We start from the raw sequence: 11290 nt of genomic DNA, 5'->3' as shown, positions 1-11290 counted from the left end.
TACATAGTCTATGTCATAGATGCTAATTATTGACGAAATAAAATTTTTATGGTATTTGGGTTAGTTTTTAATAAAAATATTGTTAATCGTCTCTCAAAAAATTTTAGTTTCTATAACCGATCATTTTTTTATGAAATATATTTTCATTTTTTAGTCAAGAGGTTTTTATAAAATCTTCATTTTGATGATGGCTGAAAAACATCAACAAAAATTACTGAGAGTATGCAGAATTCGTGGAAATTTGACTGGAAAAGACTCTATAAAAACCATCAGTAGGCGTGATAGAATTTATAATATTTTTAAAATAAATATTGCTGAAGATTGTTTAGATGTTCATCCAGCACAAATGTGTTTGAAATGCAATGCAACTATGGTGAATTATGAAAACCGAGGTAATAAAACTTTCAATATATACCAAAAATTTGGTTAAAATGTCAAGCAAATGAGTGTAATTGTGTATTTGGTAAAGCTGGTCGAAAACCAAAGCCAAATGTAGGAAGACCAGGAGCATTTAAAAGATGGACGCAAATAAACCTTAATCTGTTTCTAAAATCCTTACCCTTACCTTTGAACCAAGATCAGTATTCTGAATTAAATCTTGAGCTTAATCCTCATTTAACATTATGTATTTGTAAAGTTTGTGAAAAAATAATGCATCAACCAGTTATGATTAAAGATTGTCAGCATTCTTTTTGTAGCCGATGCATTGCATTGCTTATTAAAGGTAAACTAGAAAATGAAGCAAAATGTCCTATATGTTCAACCTGTATCATGGTTAATAACCTTTGCAGTTCTGTGCATGTATCAGAAATGATAAAACATTCATATATAGCATGCAAATTTTGTGAAAAAAAAATTCTTTTTAAAGACAAATATGAATGTCATGATTGCCAAAACGATCATTTAAAGAGAGAGCATAGTACAATCATTGATGATTTCTATAAAGTCAATAAATCAAGTGATATCTCTCGAAATATTGAAGCTGCAGTCGTGCAAGTCATTAAGCACAAACTTGAGCATTCGAAAACAACTACAATAGAATTTCCATCTGGTGGGCCAAGAGTAAGTATTCAAAAAAAAATTAAATTCGTTATGCAAAATTTTAAGGAAAAAATGAATTAGTCTAAAGTTTAAAATAAACATAATAATATAGATTATTGTTATGATATTTTTAATGTATAAATATATACTTTTTTTAAAGCCTCTTTGCTTAACTGTAACACCTAAAGCTTACAAGGAAAGTGCATCATGCAGTACAAGTACGCTTAAAAAAAGAAACAGACTTCTAATGGAGGAGGTTAGTCATCAGATTGGAATTTCTAAAGATTCACAAGTAATGCAAACTGCAGTTATGCTAAAATCATTTGATTATAATCAAAAGAGAAAAATTTTGGAAAATGCTAACGTTGGAGTTGTTGAATTTTCTGCAGAAGAATTGGTTGCTTTTAAAGCTGATGTGGGGATACCATGGAATAAACTAAAAACAATGTCTAGGTAAAATATTTTTTCAATTAGTTAAAGAAATTTCAATTATTAAAAAAGTTTACACATAAATGTATGTAAAGATGTGTTAAAGTGAATTTTTAATAATGTCTTATTAATGCTTTTATAATAAAAAAAATTAATTTGAGGAAAAAGTTTACTTACAAAATATTGTAGATGGTTGAATTCAAGAAATGTCCAGACTGCTTCTAACAGTAAACAAAGAGTTGTTGCAAATACCTGGGCAGGTAATGATCTTATTGTGTTGGATGAGAATTTTACATTTCAAAATGAAAATAATAAGTCTACTCTTGAAATCAAACATGCTCCCTGGGCATACATAGAAAATCTACCTTCAAATATTGAAAACCGGCTAAATGTTCTTCAAAGGTATAAAGTTTAATATATTTGCAAAGGTTATAAAGTTTAATATATTTTTTACTTAAACATATAAAGAGTCGAAGCTATTATTCTTTTTTTATTGTTTTTTTTTTAATTTTAAGTTTCAGGTTAATAAAACAAAATGGAATAAAGTGTGATGAAATCCACATAAAAATTGGTGGAGATTCTGGAGGTGGTTCATTTAAAATGAGTTATCAAATAGTTAACCAAGATCAACCAAACTCAAAATCAAATAGTATTGTGTTCAGCACATTTGAAGCCAAAGACTATCGAACTAACCTTATAGTAGGACTGTCTCGTTACACATTGCAAGTTGATGAGATACAAAACATGATATGGCAGTAAGTTATAATGCCAATGATAAAAGCAATTATAGTTTATACAAAATTATAATCTTTTTATTTATTTAAATTGTTATTTTTTTATGCTTCTCTAAATATTAATAACTGATAATTAACAATTCAATTGTTATTTATCAGTTATTAATATTTAGAAATTGCAATGTTCGTGTCTTTATGTTTGGTGATTATGATTTTCTTTGCAGCGTATATGGAGTTACAGGAGCTATTGGTAAGTTTGCTCTGCTTTTATTACACTTATACAAAAAACCATTTTTTTTAGAAAGTAAATAAATCTTATCAAGAAAACTTAAGGACTTTAAAAACATTAAAAATCAATGAAAACCTTGCTATACTGATGCCATTTCTGTTATGCATAGGTCGGCATTGCTGTCTTTTTTGTGACATCACCAAAAAAGATGTCCAACTAGCTCCATTATGTAGAGAGCATGTTGTTTCACAAAGGTCTTTAAACTCCTTAAACAATGACTTTCATCGTTTTCAAAGTAATGGAGGAAATTTGAAAAATGCTAAATTATTCAACAATGTGATTAATGAAACTTTATTTAATATTCCTCTAGACCAGGTAATATAATTTAGCACTTCTGTTTTTTAATCTTTTTAGTACTCTTTGTTGGTTCAATCATGAGTTTAGTATTGGTAGTCTAATAAACCTTTGAAATTTTGTTAGGTTGCTGTACCTGCTTTACATATATCTTTGGGTACCTATTTAAAGTTTTTCAACATGTTTGAAGACGAATGCCACTTAATAGATATAAAGCTTGCTGGAGAACTTGCTTTAAAGAATAATATAATTGGTAAAGCTGATTTTGACAAATATGTTAACATGCATGTTCAATCCAATTTTGTAAAATGTGTTATTGAAGACTGTGACAATAAAATTGCACTTCTACAAGACACAATTTCTCTAAAGGTTATATGTGAGCCAGATAAAACAGAAGAAATTAGGAACATATATACACCAAGAATAGTTTACTATGATTTAATAAAAAACGACAAGGTATTTATTATTATGAAACTATGTTTTCAAAAATGTTTAATTAAGTTTAAAATGAAATTTTTGTTAAATAAAAATGTTATTAAAAATTTATATATGTATGCTTATATTTTAAAACTTTAAATATATATTTTTCTAGATATAAGAATTAAGTTCATTAAATGAAGCAAACGTACTTGATAAAACTTCAGGTCCCTGCATTCAGCAACTTGATGAAGTGTTGAAGGCTAATAAAGTAGAAAGACAGGCTTATCATGGAAAATGCTTTGTTGGAAACCATGTTCACATAATGCTTAAGGTTTTTATTTAATAGTATATATTATTTATATTTTTATGTGTTTTTTTATTAGGAACAGTTGTTCTGAAAAGCAGCAATTGAAAAACATTAGGTCACTGGGAAAAATCCTAAAGTGGCTTTCGAATTGTTCATATAAAACCTTTAATTTTTTTCTAATTTTTTGTTTTGAACTACCCGATCCTCGCAAATTAGAGGGATTAGAGACACCCCTGCTTATTACATCCACTACAATTAAGCAGAAAAAGTAAATTGGTTATTGCAAGAAAAAAACTAATGCTTGTCGACAAAAACAAAAGTTATTAGAATTGATCAAAAATCCGCAGAAATCAGTTTAATCTCATGCAAAAGTGTTTTTTTTGTTGTTGTAAAATATTGAAAAATTATTTAATTTTATAAATATTTTTTTAGCCTCAGCCATTGTTAGATTTGTGCAATTCCATTCCAAAACTAATCTCAACTCTTGGTTTTATTGGCACCGATATTCATTTATTATCTGTTAAAGTGAGCCAGAATTTTAGGCAGTTATTTCATTATTATTCAAAATGTCATAAGCTCATGAACAGCTCGCAATCTTTTCAAGAGAATGATATTCAAGAATTAGGTAGGTTTTCTTTTTAAGCAGATTGATGATTGAGTTTAACACATTTTTGAGCTTATTAAAAAGTAAATTTTGCAAACGAGCATGATTGTCTTGATTGCTTTTAGGTAGATATTTGATTAGTATATTTAAAGGAAGTTGTGTAAAAGATTTTCAGTACTCAAATTATTTAATTTTAGACTTAGCAATCCGTACGCTTATGGAGTATTATCGGTTGACTTGGCCAAGTGCATCTGTAACTCCAAAGATGCATTTGCTTGAATCCCATGTAATTTATTCAGAAATGGGGATTAGGCATTGGCGTTTATGGGGAACAAGGCGGCGAAAGTTTACATGCCGAATTTAACAACCTTAATCGTTTGTTTTGGCATATGAAAGGCTGTAGTCGTTTAAAAAGCACGCTGAAAGAACATTATCTCAGAAACCATCCGAAAGCTAAAGCTATGAAACCAGAAATAAAAAAAAGAAAAAAAAATGTTTAGATCTTAAATTTTATTGTATACAAATTTGTATTGAAAATCCAATCTTTAAAAAAAAAGGTTTTCTAAGGAGTATATAATTCAGAAATGTATTATTATTTAAAAATAATAATAATGGCTCCCTATTCTGCACCATTACCGAAAACTAAAAAAAAATAATTGTACTTTAAGTTTTATAGTATAGAAGTATATATTGATATAATTAATACTGCTGTTGAAAATTTCCCGAATTTATAATCAAATAGTTTATAAGGTAGCATTGTGCATAAGAAATGTATTATCAGTAGAAACTACCGTAGAACCCCTTAAATTCTGACCCTGGATAAGTCGAACCCTTTAAATTCAGACCTGGATAAGTCAGATATTTAATTTCCTTTGAACATTCTATAAATACTGAGAGCTTCGTTTAAGGACATTCGCTAAGTCGGACTATTATCTATTATCGAACTTCATCTATTTCCCTTGAGAGTCCGACTTAACAAGGTTCGTATTTATATTTGTGTTTAAAAGTTATCGGAGGGACATTTTTTAGTTTTTTAATGAAAAATTACAATAGAAAAATGTTGCATGAAGTTTAAGTATTTTTAAATCAATATTTTCTATGCATTACAACACTAAGTCTTGCATATTTATAGTTTAATTAATACGTTACACAATTAAACGTAAATTTTCAAGTTAATATCTTGAATATCATAAATCTTATAAGTTGTTACTCAATAAAATATGACATTATCTATGTCTACAAGTTAAGGGCAAACATTAGAATTTCCATAACTGTGGAATCTCTTACACATTTTAAAGTAAATGATTACAAGTGTTATCTCATAAATTATAAATACATGTATCTCTTAACATGTTTATAATTACTTAGTTAGAATTGAATAATACAACACCAGACTTTGTACAATTTTAGGTTTTTATAGTGGTAAGAAATTTTTTCAGAACGCACAAAAAGGTATAGAATATATACATAGCTTGCCGTAAAATCATTTTATTTTAGTTAAAAAAATGATCGGTTAAAACAGAGCATACAGATTTTTTTTGCTTTTATTACAGAATTTGAATCAATTAAACTTTTTGGCCAAAAAATTTTCAAACAAAAGATATTCTATAGGTTGTATGACAGATGTTTAGTTTTTAAACTTAAAAAACCTTTAATTTTGAACTGAGATATTTTCTTTGTTTACAAACATTCTCATTTATTTTCACGATTTAGGTTAAACACTTAAGGATATAAAATTCCAAAAATTTGTTGTGCTTACTTATTCATGTGAAATTTGTACCTCATTAATAACAAATAAAAAAACAAATTTTCATTATTTGCCGAAAAATCTAATCGCCATTTTTTTTTGTAACTTTATCAAACGTAACTTATGCGCATGCTCACAATAAAATGACAGGCTTAAATCGCCGTGCGTAGTTTAATCACTTTTTTTATTTTACATTATTTTAATTCAATTAATGCTTCAATCAGGGGCGCATTTAGAGAGGAACAACGCCCCTAAAAATTTGCCGCTTGGTACAATTGTAACTTTTGTACAACGTTTTACACACCTTTAAGTAAAGAAGTACAAAATCTTAAATAAATTCTAATAATCATAGTGAAAAGAAAAACAAAAAATTTAATTACTTAAAACCATTTTGACTTTTAAACATAACGCGCCGAATTGATAAGTGGTAATCGCTGTTCATTGTTCATATTATTCTGTCACCATAGATTATTTAATTTTGTCTAATATAATTTTACCACGTGATAAGTGATTCTATTTATGATCAGTCTCAATGTCGAATTAATGATAACACTATTATAATATTACTTTTTAATAATAATATATTCATTTCTCAAGAAAAATATATGTATCTTAAATATGAGTTATGATTTATATAACTATATTTGTATAATATAGTTTATATATTTATGACAAGATAGCAAATAATAAAAATGAGAAGCCAGAGTTCATTGTAGTTTTGTTCATCGGTTACTTAGTGAACCATTAGAGCCATCCACTATAACTGGCCAGCCGATAACTTTCCAACATGTGGTATAGTGGTTAGTCATCGGCTTGCCACTTTTGGCTGATGCCACTAATGGTCTACTAAGTAACCAATGAGCAAAACTATTGTTGGCCGCTAAAAATGTTTATATAGTTCCACTGAAATTCCGCTATAGAATGTTTGCTGGGGAGTGCCAATATACTTCAAAAAGAGATCATACTGATCTAGGATGATCTCATTTTCTATTTTCTAATAAGTTCTAATATATTCTATTTTATAATATATTCTATTCTTATATAAATAAATTTCATTTTTTAAATATATTCTAACATATTCTATTTTATAATAAGTTTCTTCATTTTAGAGACCATTTGAAAATAATTGGTACGAATGCACCTAAAACAATTTAACATATGCGTACGTTTATGAAACAAAATAGTATTTATCCATGTGTAAATATAGCACTAAGATTTTATTATGTACATCCATAAATAATTGTTCTACAGAACGTTTGTTTAATTTTTGTTGGGCTTAATTTTTTTCAATGTTCTACAGAACATTGAGAAGAATTAAACCCTATATTAAATCTTGTTCTGGAAAAGAAAGACTTTAGCTTAGCATGAGTATAGCATATAACGTTAGCTATTATGAAATCGTTTGCTATTAGCATTCACCGCGAACGGACGTGTTTTTTTTAATTACTGGTTATCAAAAAAAAATTTCAAAATGGCTACTAAAAATTTTACATCTGCACAATTTTTTTGGAAATTCATGAAAATACTGTTATGAAGATGTTTAATGATAGAATTGAAAAGCTTGAAAACACTTTAAACTTAGTAATTGACGAGAATGAGGAACTAAAAAAGGAATTAGGCGAACTTAAGAAAGCTGTTGATTTTGCGGTAATAGTTATGATAAAATAGTTGCTGATCATCAAACATCAAAAACATCATTGATAAATCAAAATACAAATACTAACATGATTAACAATATGGCTGAACTTGAAGACAGAAGTCGACGCAACAACTTAAGGTTCTGTAGGATTAAAGAAATTGAAAATAAAAGTTGGGAAGACAGTGAAAATAAAGTAAGGGAGTTTTTAAATAATAAACTTCAGCTACACGGAAAATTTGAAATTGAAAGAGCGCATCGAGTTGGAATGAAATTACCTGAAAAAAATAAAAAAAACAGATCGATCGTAGTCAGATTTCTTAACTACAAAGACAAAGCCACGGTATTAAGAAAATACACGACTATGAAATTATGGACTCAAAAGGTTTACATAAATAAAGATTATACGCTGGAATTGCGAAAAAAACTTGTGAATGAAGCAAAAGATTTAAGGGAAAAGAGTAAGTGCGCTAAAGTTGTATATAATAAATTAATCACATGGGATTTATAAAAGAAATTTTTTTGATCTCAATTCGATTATGAAAAAACAAAAATTAAATGGATTCTTACGAAACCTTAAGTTTTGAGTCTAGTTTTTATAATTTTTTTCGAACTAATGATTTCTTATTAGACGAGGAATCTGATCCTGATCTTAATTATTTTACTGATTCTGATGCTTTGCAAAATAAATGCAACTACTTTTATACCCATAAAATTGAACGATTTCTTGATCAAAATAATATTAACTCAATTCACATTAATATCCGAAGTTTAAAAAAAAACTTTGAAATCTTTAGTAATTTTATTAAAGAAACTTGTAATCATTTTAATATAACTTGCTTAACAGAAACATGGTGCAGTTCGGATGACGTAAATTCTATTACCAATTTTGAACTGCCGGGCTTTAATGTAATTTCGTTGGCACAAAAAAAACTAATTAGCGTGGCGGAGGCGTTCTTATTTATGTTAAAAATAACTTACAATATGTTACTCGGCATGACATAAGCATCACTGATGCTAATAAAGAGGTTTTAACGATTGAAATTTTAACCAATAAATTAAAAAATAAAATTCCAAAGTGATGTTATCGCCCACCTTCAGGTGAAATTAAAAATTTTAATTCGTTTATATGTAATGACGTTATTAAAAAAAGTAACCACGAAAATAAATTTATCTGTTTATTGGATGATCTGAATTTAGATTGTTTTCAATACCACGTCAATAATAACATTCAAGGTTTTATGATGGCATTTTTGAAAATGGTGCGATTCCCTTGATAAGCGAACCGCCAAGAATTACTCAATCAAGTGCTTCTTTAATTGATAATATTTTAATCACTAATGTTTTTAACAAATCTTTAAAAAAGACAGTTAAAAACGACATGTCTGATCATTTTTCTATTTTTTTTTCTATAAATATAGATAATAAATTACTTCTTAATGAAAAACGAGTTTTTAAGTGCATTTTTACAAATAAAAACTTTGAACCTTTTAAAGAACAATTATCTCTGATTAATTGGAGCATTATTAACACCTCTGAAAATACAAACTTAGTTTATAACTCCTTTTTTAAAACTTTTTATGATATTTACGACAATAACTTCCCTGAAGTTAATTTAAATCTTAAAGGCCAAAGTATTAAGTTAGAGCAGCCGTGGCGCAGTGGTTAGAGTTCTGGCTCAGAACCCTGAGGTCCTAAGTTCGACGCCAGCTCTAGCTTAACAAGCGACATTGGTACGGAAGGAGGCGTGAACTTCCTTTTAAATGCTCTTCCGCGGTGCTCTTTGATAAGACCGTAAGGACTTCTGGGAGCACCTAAAATAACTACAAAAAAAAAAAAAAAAAAAAAAAAGTTGCCTTGGATTACAAAAGGTTTACGGAAGTATTCAAAATTTAAACAAAAATTATACATTTATTACTTAAAATGTAAAACAAATGAAAATAAAATTATATATAAAAATTACGCTAAACTAAAGCCTTAAGGAAAAAAAACAAAAAAAAATTCTTTAAATTTACTAGATAAATATAAATTAAATTTTAAACGCAGATGGTTTATAATGAGAGAAATTACTGGCGGCAAAAAATGTACATCTCACTCTTTGCCAAACACTGTTAAACATAGTAATGAATTTTTATATGATAATTATAAGACAAATTAGGGTAGAGTTAAATAATTATTTTGTGTCTGCAGGAGTAAATCTTGCATAAAACATTTCCATAGCAAACAGTTTAATGAATGATTTATGTTTCCCTCTAAACTCTTAATTAAACTCTTTAAAAATTTCTTTTGAAGAGTTTGAAATTGCCTTTAAAATATTAAAATCTAGCAAGGCAGTACGCCCTGATGGTATTAACGGCAACATTATTATAAGTTCATTTGATTTTTTAAAAGATATATTCTTTAAAATTTTTTCAATATTAGTTAAACAGGGAATTTTTCCACAAGCTCTAAAATTATCAAAAGCCATGCCAATATTAAAAGGTGGTGACATTAAAAATATAAGTAACTATTGTCCAATATCACTACTTTCTGTATTCTCTAAAGTTTCAGAAAGAATTTTGTACAATGAAATTTATAATCATCTTACTATAAACAATTTATTATACAGCAATGAATATGGATTCCAAAAAACAATTCCAATGAACATGCCATTCTACAATTTACAAAAAATAAATCTGACTTATTTGAAAATTCTCAATTTACTCTAGGTGTTTTCAGTGACTTGGCAAAAGTTTTTGATTCTATTGATCACGAAATTCTTTTTAAAAAGTTGGATTGGTACGGTATTACTGGAAATATATTAATTTTACTAAAACGTTACCAAAATAATCGAAAACAATTTGCTTATGCGGATGATAACGTATCATCTAAGTTGTTAAATATTTCATGTGGAGTTCCTCAAGGATCCATATTAGGACCCCTCCTATTTTTGATATATATTAATGATCTACCAAAAGCTTCTAATCTAATAACAACTACGTTTGCTGATGATTCTAACTTATTTCTTTCTCATAACAACATTTTTACACTTTTTAGCGACATGAACATTGAACTAGTTAAAATTTCCGAATGGGTTAGATTAAACAAACTATTATTAAATACTGATAAAACTAAATGGATTCTTTTTCATCCTTATGGTTAAAAGCACCAGCTGCCTAGCAACTTACCTTTTCTTTTTATCGATAACATAATTATTAAAAGAGTTCTAGTGACAAGGTTTTTAGGTGTATATATAGATGAAAACCTTACATAGAAAAGCCGTATTGCTAACTTGAGCACTAAAATTTCAAAGAGTATAGACATTTAGACAAAGTAAGAAATATTCTTGATAAACATACCTTAATTGAATTATATTATTCGCTAATTCATTGCCATTTTAACTTTGCAAACATTGCTTGAGGTAGCACTTATAAAAGTACACTTAAACCTCTCTATCAGCAACAGAAGCATGTAGCACGCCTTATAAATTTCAAAAACCGTTTTGCTCACGCCAAGCCACTTTTATATGATATGAAAGCACTCACTATATATGAGTTAAATGTTTTAATATTCTTTGTTTTATGTATAAATGCAAGACCCACCTATCAGCCGTTTCTTTTCGTAACTTGTATTTACAAAGAGATAGAAATAAATATATTTTAAGGAACGATAGTTTAATTCGACAACCATTTTCTCAAACCAATTTTGGAAAATTTTTTATTTCATTACGCGGACCATTTTTATGGAATAGTATAGTTCTAAATACTTCTGAAGATGTTTCTCAAGAATGTAATTTTGATTCTTTTAAAC

General features: G+C 27.9%; 1 protein-coding gene across 1 annotated transcript; it reads left to right on the top strand.

Moving 5' to 3' along the window:
• On the top strand, nt 1-4652 carry LOC136085975 (uncharacterized). The gene is made up of 10 exons (XM_065808061.1): nt 1-1062; nt 1202-1494; nt 1660-1872; nt 1986-2225; nt 2378-2454; nt 2603-2808; nt 2914-3243; nt 3380-3538; nt 3947-4139; nt 4316-4652. The coding sequence occupies exons 1-8, from the start codon at nt 652-654 to the stop codon at nt 3383-3385; spliced, it is 1776 nt and encodes a 591-aa protein (XP_065664133.1). The 5' UTR covers nt 1-651; the 3' UTR covers nt 3386-3538; nt 3947-4139; nt 4316-4652.
• Nucleotides 4653-11290: the final 6638 nt, after the last annotated feature.

This window comes from Hydra vulgaris, chromosome 10 (genome assembly GCF_038396675.1).
Source record: "Hydra vulgaris chromosome 10, alternate assembly HydraT2T_AEP".
Classification (NCBI taxonomy): domain Eukaryota; kingdom Metazoa; phylum Cnidaria; class Hydrozoa; order Anthoathecata; family Hydridae; genus Hydra; species Hydra vulgaris.
The sequence above is the reverse complement of the archived record's forward strand: the minus strand, read 5'-3'. Positions and strand labels throughout refer to the sequence as shown.

Excerpts from the sequence above, each read along its gene's own strand:
- LOC136085975 (XM_065808061.1), top strand. The coding sequence starts at position 652 with ATGCATCAACCAGTTATGATTAAAGATTGTCAGCATTCTTTTTGTAGC. Across the intron at positions 1,063-1,201 it reads TTCCATCTGGTGGGCCAAGA|CCTCTTTGCTTAACTGTAAC; the intron begins GTAAGTATTCAA and ends CTTTTTTTAAAG. Across the intron at positions 1,873-1,985 it reads CGGCTAAATGTTCTTCAAAG|TTTCAGGTTAATAAAACAAA; the intron begins GTATAAAGTTTA and ends TTTAATTTTAAG.